The sequence below is a fragment of the Podarcis pityusensis genome (assembly GCF_964106645.2).
Source record: "Podarcis pityusensis genome assembly, chromosome: 2".
In the NCBI taxonomy this organism is placed as follows: Eukaryota; Metazoa; Chordata; class Lepidosauria; order Squamata; family Lacertidae; genus Podarcis; species Podarcis pityusensis.
This window is the reverse complement of record NC_138029.1, coordinates 87891246-87911368: the sequence shown is the minus strand read 5'-3', so window position 1 is coordinate 87911368 and position 20123 is coordinate 87891246. Positions and strand designations below refer to the sequence as shown.

At 41.1% G+C, this 20123-nt stretch overlaps 1 protein-coding gene and 1 long non-coding RNA gene across 3 annotated transcripts in view; one reads left to right on the top strand and one right to left on the bottom strand.

The window, feature by feature from the left end:
* The first annotated feature begins 43 nt into the window (after positions 1-43).
* On the top strand, positions 44-2729 carry LOC308472272. Its single transcript, XR_013983395.1, has 2 exons — positions 44-511; positions 605-2729. It is a non-coding gene; the product is annotated as an uncharacterized lncRNA (long non-coding RNA).
* Positions 2273-20123, bottom strand: part of TXNRD3 (thioredoxin reductase 3) — a 29021-nt gene continuing 11170 nt past the window's right edge. For both annotated transcript variants that reach the window (XM_080996941.1, XM_080996942.1), the window contains exons 3-16: positions 18822-18931; positions 17863-17982; positions 16134-16206; positions 13684-13803; positions 12664-12806; positions 11968-12083; positions 11654-11879; positions 11360-11452; positions 10053-10129; positions 8956-9112; positions 7450-7557; positions 6853-6948; positions 5215-5349; positions 2273-4717 (exon numbers count right to left, since the gene is read on the bottom strand). In XM_080996941.1, coding sequence (XP_080853067.1) covers positions 4655-4717; positions 5215-5349; positions 6853-6948; positions 7450-7557; positions 8956-9112; positions 10053-10129; positions 11360-11452; positions 11654-11879; positions 11968-12083; positions 12664-12806; positions 13684-13803; positions 16134-16206; positions 17863-17982; positions 18822-18931 — 1637 coding nt within the window. In that variant the 3' untranslated portion in view covers positions 2273-4654. The remainder of the gene's footprint in view (positions 4718-5214; positions 5350-6852; positions 6949-7449; positions 7558-8955; positions 9113-10052; positions 10130-11359; positions 11453-11653; positions 11880-11967; positions 12084-12663; positions 12807-13683; positions 13804-16133; positions 16207-17862; positions 17983-18821; positions 18932-20123) is intronic.

Sequence of the window (20123 nt, the reverse complement as noted above, 5' to 3'; positions counted from 1 at the left end):
CCTCCACCTCCGGAACCCGCCCGAACCTTCCAGGAGCGTGGGCGGCCAAGGAGGGCGCGCGCACTTCCCCCACCGGCGGCTTTCTTGCTGCGCGCCGCCTAGAAGCAGCCAGGGCCTAAGACGGGGTCTAAGGCAGCCCACGCCGGGATGCTTATGCTCTCCCCTTCCCACCCAAGGCCGAGGTGAAGCCGCTGGAAAGGGCGGCGCGGCGGGGCTTCGCCTCTCTGAAAGCTGCCTGGAGGCCGAGGCTCTCCTCAGGCGCGCGCGCTTCTCCTGCTGCAGGCGCGCGAAGGGCGGGCAGGTTCGCCGGTTCCCAGCGGGGCGGGTAGCGCGACCTGGTCCTCCCGTGAAAGGCCTGTTCAGAGGCGAGGAAGGAGCGCGAAACACAGCAAGGAAATCCATCTCCTCTCCAGGGCAAAGCCTGATCGCCGGGGAGACTTGACCACAACATGAGACTAGCCTGCTGGATCAGGCCAGTGGGCCATCCTCTTTTCACAGTGGCCATAGAATTGTAAGGGACCCTGCGGGTCATCTAGTGCAACCCCTGGTCTGCTATTGATACAGTGCTTCCGACTTTACTAATGCTAATGCTTCATGTTCCCAGATGGCAACCTGGTACCCTTGTTTTGGACTACAACTCCCATCATCCCAGACCAGCACAGCTGACACACAGGGTTATCCCAAACACCTAGAGGGCATCAGGTTGGTCTCCTCACCTATTCCTCTGGAAGCTGAGCCAAAGCAGAAGTGGTTTTCTACACCAGACCATTCTCTCGCCCACATTGCTCAGCTTACCATCTAGTCCAGGCACCCCCAAACTTGGCCCTCCAGATGTTTTGGGACTACAACTCCCATCATCCCTAGCTAACAGGACCAGTGGTCAGGGCTGATGGGAATTGCAGTCCTCAAACAGCTGGAGGGCCGAGTTTGGGGGCGCCTGATAGTCCGATGAAGAGTTTTAGGTGACAAAAAGATGTGTGCACTATTTTGTCATTTTGGTTGGCTGAAGAAAGCTGTTGCCTTAATAGAGACTTCAGAATTTCCCATGGGCCAACACAGCTTCATTTACAATGTTATGTTAACATGGGAATAGAATCATATGCTTACCCAAACTTGGCCTGTCATGGTAAGGGACTAACATCATTTGCAGAGTTATGGTTATGCAACCAAATCATTGTGCATGCAGGGTAACTTCCAAGAGTCCAATGGAACTTTCTCTTTCTCCCCCACCCTACACTGCCCCAGAGTTGGGGGGAAACCCAGAACAGATGGGGGGGCATATAAGGTAGAAGGGTAAGTTCTTTAGTGGTAGTGACATGATTTAGTTATTCTGCATGTGCAATGATTAGTTGATACATCAAATTTAGCTGGCATAAAATCATAAAGTTGGAAGGGGCCAACACCCCTGCAATGCAGGAATCTTTTGCCCAACATGGGGTTCAAACCCACAACCTGAGATTAAGTCTCACAGTTCACCAACTGAGCTGTCCTGAAATTACATGTTACGAGAAGCTTGAAGTACTTTGACAACTACTATTGGTGTGAGCTTATGTATTTAAAATTTGATCATGCCTTCCCGTAACTGTGTTATCAGGAACAAAATCCTTGGGAGTTTCATAACACTTTCCAAGGTAGAACTAATTGCCCAACACCTGTCGACAGAGCTGGTCCAATAAAAATAGACAAGAGCCTTGGCCAAAGATCTGTAATGCTCCACACCTTCAGGAAATCAGCATTTTTCCTGCAGCATTTAAACTACAGCTGAAAATGTAGAGCACTTTTCAGCTAACAAAACTTGGCTAAAACATAAACCAAAATCATGTAAGGTCTCAGCCTTTCTTTTACTGATGTTCTCAGAGATGGAAACTGAAAAAAACCTAGCTAAATGTAATTATCAACACTGTCCTGTACTCTGCTTCTTGTTATTGATCTGAATTACTGTAGAATGCATAAAAGTAAGAGGCAGGCTCTATAAAGGCTTCTTTGGTGTTTTGAAGTAGCTGTGACTTCTGTTTTCCCCACAAGTAGTCAATGTGTTTCTTTTTAACCCGTGTGAAGAGAGGATCATTGCTCAACCAAAGAACTGGCACAAGGAATATGAAGGAAACGCACACCCAATGCAATGTTCACCTGTCAGGTCACATATTACACAAGTGTTTATATTGATGAACTGAGTATTGTGTTTGGAAAGCAGTGATTGACAGGTTTCCTACAAGTTCATATGTGATAGGAGTCCTGTCATGTGGAGAGCATGGCTACTGTACCCTTCAGCAACTGCTTCAATTTTCTTTATTTTTTACAATTTGTAATATTATACCTTTCAGGATACAAATCCTTCCAAGGTGGCATACAAATTAACATTACAATTTTATAAACACACACAAAATATGAACATACAAGAAGGTCACAGGGCAGTTGGTACTAGAAAGACTCTGCAGCACGGGACAGTCCAGCTGGCACAGGCTCAGAGTGGGTCTTGGCCTGCATCCCTCTGTTGCAATCCTTCCCACAGGGCAAATTTGTGTGTGTGTGCGCGCGCATGTATACATGAAGTGTGTGCCACACTACAAAATTTGCTTTGCCTTAGTGTGCAGTTTTTTCCTTTGTGCGTATACGCTTGTGAAGAAGCCCCAAGGAGAACTAGCCTAATGAATAACATGGAAGGTTATGGAATCAGAAGAGCATATTAGCATTCAGTCAACTTACAGAAAAAGTTTGCCCATGTTTATCCCTGCTTATGACAAAAAAAAAAAAGGTTTAAAATCACTGATAAGTAAAAGGGTGGTGCATAAGCAGGGAGAAAGGCGGAAATTTAAATTGCATTGATACTTTGATTTTAATTTGGAATTATTCACATGCTGCTAATATTTTCAGTGTAATGACATCGTCTTCTTCCTGCTAAATCTGTTCTGAATCACATCTGCTATCTAGCAGTTGCCTCCAGTAAGGCATGTAAAACTTCTGATGTCTGATGTTGCTATTAATATTCCCTTTGTGAGCAACAGACTTTTGTTTTAAAATATTTTTTTACATCTTGGTAAAACAGCTGTAGCTCACTGACTCAGCAGGCACCTCCTCCTCCTCTTACATTAGCAGACAGCTGGAGCACCCTTAAGTTAAGAGGGACAGCAACAGCAAATTTTACACTTAGAATTTCTGTGCATTTGAAAAACCGAGGGCTTCAAGTTTCTGTATTTAAAATATTTCCAACACCACTATTAAAGCACCCTTTTAAAACATTAGGTTTTGTGCCATTTTCTTCACCCACCATCTCAGTACCCCAGTAAGAGAAAAGACGATGATTGCCATTAAGGCTAGACTGCTCATACTGTTGGACGATGCTTTTTTATGATTGGTGGGGCATGGGGAAGTAACATGCCCATCCCATAAGCTTTTCTGGGTCTCCAAATGTTGAGTTGTAAGAGATATTTCTCTTTGAAAAGAGGTAAGTTTTTCCTCAGGAATGAGACAGTGCACAACACATTACATTGCTCATTTACTGAACTTTAAATTCATGATACACCATAAATAGATAAAAAAACCTGTTCATATGATAATGAACAGATAATGAAATAATGCATTTCAGAAGATACTTTTTAATCACAGAATAAACTAAACTCAAGTATACATTCCTCAAAGTAAGTAGGGAATGCCAATGGGGCTTCAGGTTTTCACTGTACTGGAATTTTTATAAAGCACAATAAACCAGTGTTTATTGCTATGACACAGTTCAAGCTAATCGCCTGCATACAAGTAATCTAGACCAAATGTATTCCATTTTATGGCTGAAACAATGCACTTATTGCATAAAAAGGGAACATATTAATATTACCATGAAACAATTTTGACTCTACTTGGATTTTTTTTTTCTGAGTAGTTAACTACGGGGCTAAAATCAGGGGTAAAGTTATTAAGGAAAAACTAGAGAAACCCCCCCCCCCCCCAAAAAAAATTGTAAGCGATAATTTTGTGACTTAGGATGACTGCTTTCTCTGGTGACCAAGTACCTATTGATAAAATAATCAAGTCATCCCATTATGTGTCCTGTGAGCTATGATGCATATGGGGACATAACACATTAACTTCGTAAACTCGCTCTCCAACTTACGACCGTGTAAACAGGGATATTTATAGACATTGCAAACATATCTCACCATTCAGGTTAACAATTAACAAAATGCACTACTGACCCATCAAGGTCAATGGCTGTTGCTAGCCAATGTTATTAACTATACATTCACTCTGCCCATTGCATTTGTACAAAAGCCCTGAAATTAATAGAATTAAACTTCACTTGGATGATTCAGAAGTTCCTTTGGAAGGAATCTCTACTGACTGGACAAATAGGTTTTCCCAACTTTGCATAGAAGTAATCAGCCATGACTCGCCTCCAGATGGGGTTCAGAGCCAAAGCTTCAAAAATACACAAAAGTGCCATTTCTAAACAAGTCAGGATTAAGTTTACCCCCTGCTGTTTTGCCATTTCCTGCAGACACCACCACCTGCCATTGAAGTTTTAGAAAATCAATGTCTGTGGTAGCAAAATACAGCATTCAGATATTCATTTACCTGTGTATATCTGAATGCTTCCTAAAATCTTCAACATAGGTAAGTGGGACCAACAGGAAACAGTTTAAAACAGCAGGGTTTAACCTCAGCAGCCACTCTGAGTGATATCTTGCCCCGAAGCCTTTGTAATATCCATTGTAGTAAACACCTGAAAGAGAGGGGGGAAATCCACAAATTATTATTTTTAATACTATTCAGAAATCCACATTCCATTCAACACCATTCCTGCTGCAACTGTGTAATTTGACTAAAAGCCCAACACAGAATTCTCTTACTGTGAGCGTCAACCCCCAATGTGTAAGAAAAAAAGGGTAGCAGTGATTCTTTAAGCACAAAAATTTATAAACGTGCTTTCAAAGACTTGTTTTAAAGAGTAATGTTCAGTGTCATGCCTCCTAGGCAGTGTTTATCTCAGGACCCCCAAGAGAGAGAAAAAGGTAAATACTGTAGGTCTCTAGAGAAGAATCACAAGGGAGTGGGCAGAAAAAAGAAAACGTGTTGCAACAAAGAGATGTAACAGGACAAGGAGTGGTTGTTTGTTTAAAGATAGGATATCCTTAAGAGATAAGCTATTGTAGAGACGAAAATCAGTTCAAAATGCCACAAACGTATGTTATAAGATGAGAGTGGTACTGAAACTCTTACCTCTGCACAAGTTGGATGTATACCAATCGTATCATTAAGTAATTCTTTTGTGAGACCACATTTCATTGCTGCTCCAAAGCCTTGTGTAATTTCCCCTGCATTAGGTCCAAGAACATGAAATCCTATCACACGGTTCTTCAATTAAAAGGGAGGAGGAGGGAAAAGAGAGAGGTAAGTTGTCCCAGTTAGTATTTTCCCTTAAATTGTAGGCAGCTGCTTATTTGCTAGTTGTTCTGCCTACTTCTGGTATACTATTTGCAAAAAAAACAACCCTGCAATCTGAATATTGAATAAGTTTCCAATATTCCAACATGAATAGAGACGGCAATCAATTTCACCATACCAGACACTACCTTAGTATGTTACACCAATTGAGAACAGGAAAAAATACAAAGTGAGATGCTTAGAACCGCTATTAAAAGTACTTAAACTGAATTATTAGTATCTATTCATTTCTAAGCCACAAGCTCATATACAAATGTATTCACTCACTGTACAAATAAATGAGAATAAAGGTAACCACTGATACATCACATTAATGAGAAGTTGGGCAGAAACCAATGAAAAGGGTTAGTTCTATTGTTCACCACATGAAAGGTATATGGAACAGGTTTAACCCCAACAAGCTGGTTGGAATTATAGGAAGGATGGTTTTCATCCTTCCTATAATTAGTTTGATGACTTAGCTCCACTAATGAAGGTTACGCATGGTAAAAACAGAATACAAGAATACATTTTCTCACACTACTTTAAGAAAACCATTTCAGAAGAGCAGTAGCATCTTTCATAAAGCTTTGACCAGATTCCTGCTTCCAGTGTGATACAGTGAGTTTTGACCTCATGCACGAATAGAGTTTTGCTTACAGACCCAAACTTAAATACACATAGAACTATGTAAGCTTACCTTTAAAATACACTATGAGTTTATGTTAATTGAAAGTGTGTCACTACACCAGTGACAGCCAGTGGGCTGCCCTCCGTATACTCTGGACTACCTGTAAGTCCCATCAACCCCATCCATTCAGGGGTTGAATGTTTAGGGAATGTTGTGGAGCTGTAACCCACAACATCTGGAGAGCACTACATTGGCTACTCTAGTCTAGACAACAGGGTTGTGGTTACAAGCCAGTTAGGGTGAGACAACTTCATTAGCTGTCCCACGTTGTGTACCACTAGAGTATTTTCAGCTGGGCACTTCCAAGAAGCTGAGCTGCTTTGTGGCTTCAATAAGCAGCAGCTAAATAAAGCCAGGGAATTAGAAGCCGCAAGTTGCTTTTAGTACAGTTTTAAAATAGAACAGATAAATTAAGTTACAGTACACTTGGAGGAGGGCTGTAGGTCAGTGTGGTACAGCATTTGCTTACAGCAGGTCCCAAATTCAATTTATTGCATTTTCAGGTACGGCTAGGGCAGTCTCTTGCTTGAAAATCTGGACGGCCACTGCCAGTCAGTGGAGATAATACTGAACTGGATGGATTTATGGTCTGACTCACTATAGGGCAACTCTCTGTTCCCACATTTTAGCACCCTGGGCAGAATAATCCACACAACTTTGCAGTGGATGTCCCCTGGCTTTCTTTATATTTTGGATAATATGAATATGCAAGAAAACAAATGTTTTTAGAGCAGAATACGTACATTGTCAAGCTTATTGCAGATTACTTTTCCATAGCAAGTGTTGTTGTCTCTGTTGGGTATTGTCCATTCAAGTGGCCAGAACAGCGCGTGATACACCTGGAAAAGAAAATTAGGCCTTTAAAGTTTGTTTTCCCTTTAATGACTTTGTACTGCACTTTTAATAATATCCCTTGCACTTTTACAGTATCTCTAAAGTGGTGTGTGCAAGCATCTCAGGAACCTACACCCTCGGGATGAAAAAGAAAGGGAAGCTGCTATCCCTATCCTTGCAAAAAGGAAAAGGACAAAAGCATGTGGGAGAATGTCCCCACCCCCACATTTATGTTGTCAAGGAAAATGCCTGTGTGTATGAGTGAACTTCAACAGAGGGCTAGGGACTACCCTTCCACCAGTAAAAACACTGGGCTAGGGAAACAGGGCTGTCAGGACACAGTTCCTAAAATTCTGTGGAGATTTCTTCGGGAAGGAGAACATATCAGGTCAGCTACTGTTCCTACAAAAATAAACTAGATTATGAGGCACAGTATGATTGCACATATATTAATACCCCGAAGAGCACCCATATTTAATTGCAAAGTTTTAAGATTTCAGTCTCACATCTAAATTGTCTTGTCCAAGTTGTTCAATGGCTCGTTCTTCCGATAATCCACAACAGCCATATTCCAGAGGTGTAAACACAGTAGTTGGTACGTTGATGTAGTCACACTAAAATTGAAAGCGTACACTATGACTCACACATAAAAGCAATTGGGATGAAAATGCAACAACCATCCTATAAAACTTGCACTGGCCACAGTACAAACAGTAGCTTATACTCTTGCAGCAAAAGCAGCAGCCCAAGCTTAACACTTAAAGCAGGGCATAGATACTGGTCTGTACAGTCGTACCTTGGTTTTCGAACAGCTTAGTTCATGAACAACTTGGAACTTGAACGCCACAAACCAGGCAGCAGGTGTTCCAGTTTGCGAACTATGCCTTGGAAATCGAACATCCAGTGTGGCTTCCACGGCTTCCGATTGGCTGCAGGATGCTCCTGCAGTCAATCGGAAGCCGCGCCTTGGTTTCTGAACATTTCAGAAGTTGAGCAGACTTCTGGAATGCATTCTGTTCAAAAACCAAGAGTGTATATGTTTCCAAGCTCACCCCACCCCATCAACTTTCAGGATGCTTCAATATGATGCAGTCACTAGCCCTGTCCTTTTGATTATTTGCTTTGATTATTTGACTTCTAAGAGCCAGTGTGGTGTAGTGGTTAAGAGCGGTAGTCTCATAATCTGGGGAATCGGGTTCGCGTCTCCGCTCCTCCACATGCGGCTGCTGGGTGACCTTGGGCCAGTCACACTTCTCTGAAGTCTCTCAGCCTCACTCACCTCACAGAGTGTTTGTTGTGGGGGAGGAAGGGAAAGGAGAATGTTAGCCGCTTTGAGACTCCTTAAAGGGAGTGAAAGGCGGGATATCAAATCCAAACTCTTCTTCTTCTTAATATATTTAAAATATCTCTAAGCAGTATACAGAAAACTGAAGCACCAACAGACAACTTAAAACAAATTATTAGAAAAATACAGTGTTACATATACAAATGTTACAGTAATACAAAGTTACCAATATATAAAAATCAGTATCAATTCATTTTCCTTCTGACACACCCTCCATCTCAGTCTCTGGATTCTCACACAGGGTCCAACAAGCTCTCAGCTCACCCACAAAAGTCTCACAATGAGAAGAGTTTCTTGGAAACTCTTCCAAAGTTCAATTCATGTAAAAGTCTGTGTAGTACTCCCAAATTTTGTTAGGAGCTTAAGATAGTCACCATGCAATCACAACTCAGCTTAGAGACTACTGTAATCAAGTGGCATATAAATAAATACAAAAAATGGCTGTGGCTATACCAGGAGTTGGACAGGGATCAGTGCCTTCCACAGAGATTCATAAGTCCAATGCTATGAGCAACTGATGGTGCATAAACTGGACCAGAAGTTACTTAAAGTGGTGACACTAACATGGATGAGCCAATTCCAGGCGTCCTAACCATATCAGAAGACCATTTCAAAAAAACTATTTGAGCACGCAAGCAGTAATAACCATAAGAAATTGAACGTTTACCTTTATATTACTCCCTCCAAAAAGTCTGCGAGCTAACAGCTTGCCTGCCTGTATGGCAACTGGTGTAAGTTCTGGCTTTCCTTCCAAAACATCTCCAATAGCATAGACGTAAGGCACACTGGTTTGTTCTTCGTCGTTTGCAGGTATTTTCCCATTCCTTGTTACATGGAAGGGGGGAAAGTTAACACTGACATACTGCTACGATTTGATTACACTTAATAATGAGAGACATCCAACTAAGTCAATCCACTCAGGGAACAACTTCCTCTTCTCTCTCCTGCAGCAATTCCCTCCCCCCCCCCATCTGCTCTAGAGCGCTTGGGGACCCTCTGGAGCAGATTTAGGATGACATGGGAAAGAGAACAAAGGGAAATCTGCTCATGTGGCCTTGGACATTACTATACGTGAAGACAGACATCAGAATACCAGTTGGTCGCACTATATTGAAGAAAATTAACGTCTAATGAGTACCACACAATTTTTCATACTTGTCAGGCCAGATCAACTTCTACAATGAGCAGATTCCAACAGCTACACTCATTAGGCTATATGAGGTTTAATCCTTGATATAATAATATCAGATGCTTCTCTAAGTGTTAAGCTATAAAACAAATTAAACTAATTTAATGGGAAGTAGACTCTCTTTGCTTGGCTTCATACTAATTTAAAATAAATAAAGCCTGCTGTAGTAAAGTTTCAAACTGAAAAATTACGCAGGTTTTCATATAATTGTAGAGTTGGACGGGACCACGAGGATCATATAGTTCAATCCTCTGCAATGCAGGAATCTTTTTGCCCAATGTGGGGCTTGAACCCACGACCCTGAGATTAAGATTCTCATGCTCTACAGATGGATTTGCAACTTTAACAACTGGTAATAGTGAAATGCAGGAATTTATAGGCATAAAGTTTTAAACTAATTTTGTCAGCATGCTTAAGATACCTAGTTTCACCCTTAAGAGCTCATGGGTTCTAGGTGATAATTTAGAACAGACTTCTGAAAGTAGATGTTCTAGAAAGTCTGTTAAAAGACCAAAGCTGATTTCTAAACAAATTTCTGTATGTACCAAGATTAATTAAAGAGGTGGAATACTTACTTTGCATTAACTGCCACACCAATTTTGTCCAAGCCAATATTTCTAGTACAAGCATCACGGCCAACAGCTATCAAAACCTGCACAAAAAGGAATCATGTATCTTGTTTTGGTGGTCCTGTATTGAAAAGCCTCTCATGTAATCCAAGCAGCACTATTTGGTTTAAACCAGGGGTGGAGGGTTGCTGTTTTTCCAGCTCAAGGGTTGCACTGCCTTCTAGGCAATCACAGGTGGCTACATGCCAGTGGAAGGTGAGACCAGAGGCAAAAGTGGACAGAGAAATTGGAGGGGGTGACACTAGGGTGGTGAGGGGTGTGGGATGGAAACAGTACCCAACGGCCACACAGATAAGGCCTTGAGGGCCACATTTGGCTCCTAGCCAGTGTGGTGTAGTGGTTAAGAGCGGTAGTCTGGTAATCTGGGGAACCGGGTTCGCATCTCCGCTCCTCCACATGCAGCTGCTGGGTGACCTTGGGCCAGTCACACTTCTTTGAAGTCTCTCAGCCCCACTCACCTCACAGAGTGTTTGTTGTGGGGGAGGAAGGGAAAGGAGAATGTTGGCCGCTTTGAGACTCCTTAAAGGGAGTGAAAGGCGGGATATCAAATCCAAACTCCTCCTCCTCTTCTTCTTCTTCCTAGGCCCAAGGTTCCCCACATGTGGTTTAAAAAGGAGTTCAAAAACTATTCAGGGTCTAAAAATAGATTCCAACATGCTCCTGACAAGCTACCATCTGGCCAACTCTATAACTAGATAGCAAAAGGGAGCGATCCAGTAATGAACTCTGTTGCAAAAGTGTTAGGGTTAGAGCGCTGCACCAGGCTGTGCAGCAGCAGTTACTGCTACATTCTGGCCTAAGTCTCAGCACTGCCAAGTTAAGAATAACTAACTTACAGTGGTGCCTCGCAAGACGAAAAGAATCCGTTCCGCGAGTCTCTTCGTCTTGCGGTTTTTTCGTCTTGCGAAGCAAGCCCATTAGCGGTTTAGCGGATTAGCGCTATTAGCGGCTTAGCGGGCTTAGCGATCAGCTGTTAAGCGGCTTAGCTGCTTAGCGGATCAGCTGATAAGCGGCTTAGTGGCTTGGGAAAAAGGGGGGGGGGGAGGAAAAAAACCCCGCAGGAACTCGCAAGACATTTTCGTCTTGCGAAGCAAGCCCATAGGAAATTCGTTTTGCGAAGCACCTCCAAAACGGAAAACCCTTTCGTCTAGCGGGTTTTCCGTCTTGCGAGGCATTCGTCTTGCGGGGCACCACTGTACCAACCTCCCCACAATAATAAATTTAAACAAAAATCACAAGTGCAGAGCACTTACAGTGTTGTATTCTCCTTCAATCATTTGTATTCCTTCAGTGGATTTTGCAATCACTTTCAGTTTTCCAGGCATGCCTTCCTCCAACTTTACAACCTGCATGGAACAGCCATAAACTTAGGAATTTTATCTCAACCCACATAATACTGTTTTATTACAATGTTCACTTTATTAGCCTTTGCAGGCAAAACCCGCCTCCCAACTGTGTTTACACATATGCCATATTGCTCAAAGTTGCACAAAAAGATTTCAAACATCAGCGTTTTCCTATCTGACGTAACCAGGGGAGATACTTGCCTCAACAGGAACAAACTTCTTGATGAATTTTACACCATGGGTTTCCATATAGGCTCCTGCTCTCTCTGCCATTTCTTGATCAAAGCCACGAAGAAGGATAGAGCGTACCATAACTGTGACATCCAAACCAAGTCCAGCAAGAAATCCGGCACATTCCAAGGCTACGTAAGAAGCTCCCACAACCAAAGTCTTTCCAGGGCAGTAGGGCAGAGAGAAGAGATCATCGCTGAAAATGAAACAGTATTATCACTGATGTTTAAATACTGAGAAGCCCTTTTAATCTACCGAAAAGCAGTCATTTAATTCAAGCTCACCTTGTAATACAGTACTCTCTGTCTCCTGGGATACCTAGATATCGAGGTCTTTCTCCTGTGGCTATAACATATGTCTGAGCTGTACAGTAAGTTTCTTGTCCTTTTCTGTTGGTTGCCTAGTCAACGGAAAGAAAGTTTTATAACTGGTATTCTTCCACACAGCAATGCATTTTCCCCAAGATACTGCCAGCAAATTACTTTACCAAGAATTACTTACAAGGCAGTAAGACACACTGATCTGAATAATCTATCAACCGTATTACATCATGCAGATTTTTATGTTGTTTTACTTGTGAATAGTTAACACTAAAAATTAAAATAATCTTCATGTAGTTACAGTATTGAATTAAATTTGCAATTACAACTTAGTACAAACTGAAGTTCTTGTTTCTCAACTGCCTCTTTTCACACAGCAAAATATCTACCCTAGTTTAATTAATTCCGTATTTAGGAAAAGACTTATTCAGCTGAGCAACTTCATTTGTGGCTAATCATATATCCATTATGTCGATTGTGTAATACTTTTTCAGGTGTTTGATGTTGTACAAGACCATACAGTTGCAATTGAAACAAAATAGGTTAAACAGTATTGCTTTTCCTAATCCATCACTTTAACTTGTTCATACACAGTAATGATTATAGAAGCAATACTTCTGAATAGATCAAATGTCAACAATGACATGGTTCTGCAGGTACCTTAATCTTGTGTGGTCCAACAAATTCTCCATAGGCATTGAGGTATGTCACAGACTTATCACGCAAGGCGACCCGATACCCCCAGTTCAATGATCCTATATAATTTTGAATTGCTTCTACCATGGTCTCCCAGTTGTGTTTAACTAAAAGAAATGTTCATACAAAAATTAATTTATCAGATCCCACCAATGAAACCAATACATGCATGTGCTGCTTAATGAACACAATGCCTTCCCATGAAATCATTAGTCGCACATTTGCATAATGAGTCTACAATTTCCATTATTTCCTATGAGAACACTTCCAATGTGAGATTTGCTCACTCTCCTCCCTGAAATCGCTGCAGCCAATCAACAGGAGACAGACAAAGTAAATAAAGAAACAAATTTGTCTGATTTTTCCTACTCTGATTAGTCTGATCTTACTCCTCCTTCCCATGGTTTCTGCCTGAAAATGGCTGCCACCAAGCAGCACATCACAAAAAAACCAAGGAAATAAGGAAGCCAGATGTTCATATATGTGACTCTGTGGAGCGTATAGTGAGGCTTGGGCAGAAGTCTTTAAATGCAGATAAGTGAATTTTCATATAGCGAGCAAGCAGATAGCAGGATTGGGCTGCATTACCCCACTGAAACAAATGCAGGTACTCAGAATGATCTCATAGGTCTTATGTTTCAATATTTGCAGATAAATACACAGACAGTAGTTGCAATAAAATTTGCAACCTACACCAACAACTTTTGAAAAGATAGTGACAAGTGACTCTCGAAGATTCCAAAAACTGATGTATAAAGAAGACAAGCGCAAGTTTATGTAGAACAATCACTTGGTGCCATTAAATAGCCTACTGAAAAGGGGGGGGGGGAGAGAAAGCAGCACCCCAAATCCCTTACATTCCTTCACTAGCACATCCTAGTAGCCTAGTTAACTTTACACCAGTTTCAGGGCTTTGGTCCCAAAGATAAAAATGCACCAGTTGGTCTTTCCTCCCATAAATACATTATTTGCTTTCTTACAAACCTTGCTGATCAAACTCCCAGCCATACTTCCTTGAATCTCGCAGTGCCTGACCCAACAGGGCTGCCTGATGCATCAGCTTCTTAGGAATGCAGCCAACATTTACACAAGTGCCGCCAAGTCCTGAAATGCAAAGTGTACATTTAATTAAGAAACTTCTCATTAACAGTACTGTATTAAGTAAGACCTCCTATTAGGATGCACAGAACTGCTGGCGTATCTTAGATACCTTACATACACGGTCAACAACACAAACCCTTACTGCGTGCCGAGCAACATTTATTATTGATCAAGTTTATTTATTTATATGCCTACTTTACATATGCCCAAAGCTGCTTGCAACAAATGTCTTCCAGTTTACAAAACATATCAAATAGGACAAAATCAACAACCCGTCAAACATTGAGTCAATTCATTACTGCAAAACTAATAATCTAGGCTTAAATACATAAGAACAAAGGGAAAAAAGAAAGGTAACACGCAATAAATAAAGCTGTAGCTGCTGCCTTTGACTGCACTCCAAACCTCGGCAGTCTGGCTTAAATTAAGTTCAGAGGGAGTGACTCTTCTCACCAGGCTTGATTATTCACAGCCAGCTTCCTCTTATCTCCTGCATAGGAGGCTGGCAGCAATGAAAGGGCAATATTGGTGAGCCCTCTTCCCCAGTCTCACCAAAGTTCCAGCTGCAGTATTAAAGGTGGTTAAGACTTGACAACTGACACAGCTTCACATATTTAGGCTTCCTGCCTTTGCCCTGTTCTATGTATCCTTTTACAGACAGAAGTGAAACAAGAGGCACTTGATATTATTGAATATTAATTTATTTGATATAAGTAGTTACATTTTAAAGTTATGTTTTACTGTGACTTTCTGTATTGGATCAGATTACTATAAAGTGTGAATTCTTTGTTGTATGTTTTGTTGCTGCAAACCGTCTTGTGTATAGTAACATAGAAAAGCAGTATACAAACAAAGTGAAATGCAATGCAATATTTTTACTAACAAGCCTCACACTAGCAGAAATGGCTTTACCATTTACTAGCAGAAATGGCTTTCCCATTTAGGGAAGCTTTTAATGTTTAATAAGTTATTGTATTTTAGTGTTTTGTTGGAAGCCGCCCAGAGTGGCTGGGGGGACCCAGCCAGATGGGTGGGGTATAAATAATAAATTATTATTATTATTATTATTATTATTATTATTACCAAACTAAAAATGACTAAATTTTCCAATTCCGTATACAGTATGTGTACATGGTGGGGAGCAACACATGCCTGTGGGAAAGGAAGAAGCTAAGAAATACATATCCAAAGATCTTAGATGGTGCAACTCACATAACCATGCAGATTATACATCAGGAAAATTTAAATGTGAATTGAGACCTTACATGCACACTCATCACTAGGGGTCCATAAAATCCAGTGGTTGAATGGTTGTTGAAAGGTTTAATTCTATCCCAATAATATCAGAAACAAAGAGTGTACATTAAGCATATCTCAGATACAATCAACTTTGGCAAGGAATCCTGTCATGCCACCAGGGGATTGCATAAGCCCTCTGAGCTATTTGTAAAGCTGCCAGTAGTGAAATTCCAGGGCTTACAGTGAAGACCACATGCTTCATATAACCTTACAGAATAAGAACTAGTGAACATTTCTACAACAAACCTTCAACATCTCTGCTACTAGTTGTTGTGCTGGATCAGAACAACCACGAATGGAGCAGAAATCAGCCCCCCATTCCTTCTCCCCCCTACAGCTGCTCTGAAGGATTGAGGGATCCTTTGGAACAGTGTGGAAGACTGTGGATTGCAGGTAAGGAAAGAGGGATTTGCAAAAGTTGCTTCCCTCCAGCAGCAACCTCCACTGGATTAGAGGCCCTCCCGCTTGCATGTCTGGAACCAACCGACTGACTGGCAAGATACTCATGGAGTTCATCATATCCAGTCTTTTAAACATATCATGTCATTAGAATGCACTGAAGGAGAATCAAAGTTGGATAAATGGATTCATAGACATTTTGTTCTATACTATACTACACTATACTACACTGCACTCTGAACACAACTCTGTTAAAGTCATTATTCTGCTGCCGTAACCTAAAACAAGGAAGCCAATGCCACAGTCACAAGATCAGTATGTGCTTATGTAATGGGAACATAATGGCCATGGTTCCAATTTTGTGCTGCATAGGTTTAAGAGTTCTTTTGATGAGAAATATTCAAGTCCTTCCATACGAACAAAAACGTTAGCCAAATAATACTTTTTGTAGGACACAGATCTAAAGAGAGGTTTGCTGAGGATTTGAAGAAAGCCGAAATTAGAAAGCCAACACACTGACTATACGTTATGCTCAAGAGCACACAGCAAAACAGACACTAATGAATGAACAACCCCCAGCATGCTAGTTGGCTGACTAAGTAGCAACACTGAAATCTGTTCAAATCACTACTTACCCCATGTTGTACCCAGTGGTGTTGGCACAACGTAGTCTAGCACCATGACCTTCTTTCCTAAGGAAGCAGCTTCCTGTAAATAACAAACAAGTGAACATCAGACCTATGCAGATGTAGAAGACTGTCCCTTTTTAGGTGCAGTTTAACAGTTCACATTCGTGAAAACAGTTATGCCCTAAGGAACAGAAGTTACCATTTGTGACAAGGAAGAGAACAGCCACTGGCTGAAATGCAGTTATTCATGTTTCTTCAACACAGCAATTTAGCACATAATTCACACTACCATTCTTAGCTATATGTCCTTACTTCTCCCACGCATAGACACACCCTACATGAAACATTTCTTTTTTCACCTCTCACAGTTGATTTAAATCTTGGTTTGTTCTACCACATTAGGGTTATTTTCTAAGCAGTTTTATTCCTAGGACTCTCACCTATGCCCCCCAGGACTCTCTAGAATGCAAAGATTTCCCATACATTCAAATACTCCCTCCCCCCATGCCCAAACTGAGGATAATACAAAATGTGAATAAGAAAGTTGCCACTGGCTAAATATGTACAATAGGTGTGTTGTAGTATCATGATATACAGGTGAAAGAGACTTCTGTCAATTAATATCCTTTTCCTTCTCCAAGAGAAGAAGGGGTGTTAAACTTAAATTTATGGCATGCGTTATGAATGGTTTAATTCTCAAACAAGCTGAGTACTGGACAACCATCAGTGATCCACAAGCTTCGTCTGTGGCACACTAAATATGTATTTTGATTCTTAATTGTATTTTTATTACTTCTTTTATTTCCTAGATTATATTTTATTAACAATTTAAATTCTATGGAATCCAAATTATAATACAATAAATTACAATGTAAGAAATAAAAGCAATAAAAACACAATTAAAACTCGCACAGTATCTTGTGCAGTGCATTATTTATTTTACTTTATTTATTTATTAAATTATCACAATAGCAATCTCTCTCCCCAAGGCAGAAAATCATTAAGTGGTATGCCAAGAGCACCAGCCATTTACAAATCATTCACAGGGAGAAATGTTTGGGAACAACTGTTCTCGAACACAACACAAAACCTAGCAATCCATTAGCTCCTCTCTTAATAAGCAGATGACTAGATCCTCAAAAGCTATTTCCTAGTAATTAGACTGCAGGGTCTTTCGTATGTAAAGCTAACTTGGATGGCATACTCCAGGGATGTGGATCCTGTGGCCCTCCAGATGCTGTTGCCCTGCCACTTCCAGCATCCTTGACCCACTGACTACACTGGTGGTGGCTGATGAAAGTTGGGATTCTAAGAACATCTGGAAGGTCACAGGTTTTCTTTTGCTGTTATATACAAACACCCCCTTTTTCTTGGCTGCTCAGAGATAATGTAATAGTCTTGACAGCACAATCCTATGCATGCTTGCTCGGAAGTAAAGTCCACTTAATTCAATGAAACTTAATCCCAGTTTTGTTTTGTTTTGAAGAATGCAACTTGAATCTCTCAAAGAAACATCATCACCCACACCCACACACCCGGCCAGGTTTCTTTAGCCCTTTTGCTGCAGGGTCAAAAGACCTTGTTCAGGCAAGGGTCTGAACTGCGGTTCCACTCAAATATGGAATGCTGCTGAGGTATTGTGAATGAGATTTTTAAAAATGTAAGGAGTCGGTTGGAAAATATGAAACCACATACAATTCACTATATGCTTGGAACCTGTTTGTAGAGTTCATACCTTAGAACATGAAAGGCCACCGGAACCACCACCAATAACAATTAGGTCATAATCGTAGGCTTCCATCTCTTCGCCTTTCCCATCCCCTAGAAGCTTCTGCAATAAGCCACTATGGTAAGCCTGTAAAAAGGACACAAGACACAGAAATCAGAATACAAAATACTTTGTTAGTATTACAAAGCTAGGTTATATCCAATGCTCTCCTCCTAGAAATGGACAGCTCTTTAATCTAGCAGCAGCAGGAGAAGGCAACCTTCCACAAATCCTACCTTATCCTGTAGTGCCCTGCACCACCTTCCATTCTGCTCCAGAGGGTTACCTTGCCCTCTGAAGCATAGTTTTGTGACGACACAGGGTGTCTCAGAAGTAAGGGGAACTCTGCCAAAAACACCTCCCTCCCCATTCCATTCATTGAACCCTCCACTAAATTCAAGAGCCTTCTGTGAGTAGTAGAACTGTTGGATACAAACTCACTGAGTACAGATGTTTTAAGAGCAGGGTCTGTTTTACTCATTTAAGATGCAGCTGTCCTGATAAGGAAGCCCTTGCACTTGCCTGACCTTTAAGAAAACTTAAAGCTAGTACCACAATTCTATACACTCTTTATTGGGAAAGAAAATAGAAGGCAAAAGTAAACATATATCGTTTCTGGCTGCACATCTAAAAACAACAACAGCAATGAAAGAGCAATACTAGGAAATGTAGATATCAATAATGTAACCTGAAGTCCTCCTGATAAAAAGAACCCATATAAAACAGGGTGGTTGTTTGCTTCTTACTGGTGCATACACTTCCCAAGCCTGATACAAAGGATAGTTGCAACTTTATGAATTCCAAACTTTATGTACTGCATAACAAGATAGCACAAGTGACACTGTTTGGAGACGCTAGCTACAAAAGCATAATCATTATCTCATAACAATTCATTTTCATGCCAAGAGGAGGAAGAGCGAGATTACCTGGAAAGTTTGATCACATCCACCCACATGAGTTCCATTTACAAATACATTAGGAACAGTCCTCTGACCTGTCAATTCTAGCAACACCTCCTGAATGCTGGGCCCCTCATCTAAGAGAGAAGAGGGAGGGTAGAATTAAAACCTACAACTCTGCTAAGATCTATGCATTGCGAGACACTATTCCCACCAGCTATAATAAAAGTGGCGCTTAAAACAGAAGATAATTTATATAAAGCCGTTACATAAGTATGGCAGATAAGAATCAGGAAAACATCTCATTCAGACTGACCACATCTGGATGAAAGACTCATCATGGTTTAGCACTATGGAGAATGAGCTTCAGCAATGCTCTATCTTCTTCAGCTACATGGTCACAAGCAGATTATAAATTTCTCTGCATCTGTTTTAGATTAACTGCTGTTTAGTTTAACGTAGTTAATCTTAACTATGATTATTTGAAGCAAGGCAGCTTCATAAATTATGATTTGCAGTTGACTGGTCTTTACTAACTATATTTAAGATTGACCCATGTGCCTCAGCTCCAGCAATGCAGCAGATTGCAGATACAATTATTCATTCAGTCATTCATTCATTTTGGGCAGTTTACATGAAAGAAGTGACTTAACATCATGAATCTAACAAGAACCTGAAAATTCTCTAAATCCAAAATCTAACATTCCAGTACAGTATGAAATGCAAAGTACCTTGCTGACAAATAAATAAACTGATCAATCTATAAAGCACTGTGCAGAGGGCAAGACCTATTAAGCTGAGGTAGCAATCTATGGCCCCTGGGAGGATGCCCACCTTTTGGCTTTAGCCAAACCAGAGTCCCAACATTGGCTGCACCATGACCACGGAAGATGCTGCAGTGATAGGGAAGGGGATCTGTCAACAGATCTCCCTCTCTGACATCAGATTGTGAGCTCCGATGTCAAATTTCCCCCTTCCCTGCGGCAACTTTTTCGTGGCTGTGGCTCAACCAAAGACAGAGTGACTATCCCAGTGCTCCAGTATGTCCCCCAAATGCAGAGAGATTTAGACTAGCTCACGAACTGGTCTAAATCTCTTCCTGTTCTTCCACTCACACTGTTTCCAATGGAGGGGAAAGTTGTTTTTTAATCCCCGTAAAGTAGATGGAGACGCACAAGAACACTCCTCCAACCTGCCAGCACAAGCCCAGCAGTGTGCTAGATGGGTAGTGAAACCACCTTTAGATCCTCACAACCTCAACGTTGCATCATTAAGGCCTGGTTCACATGTAACGTAACACCACATATAATATAAACTGGGATTTATCAC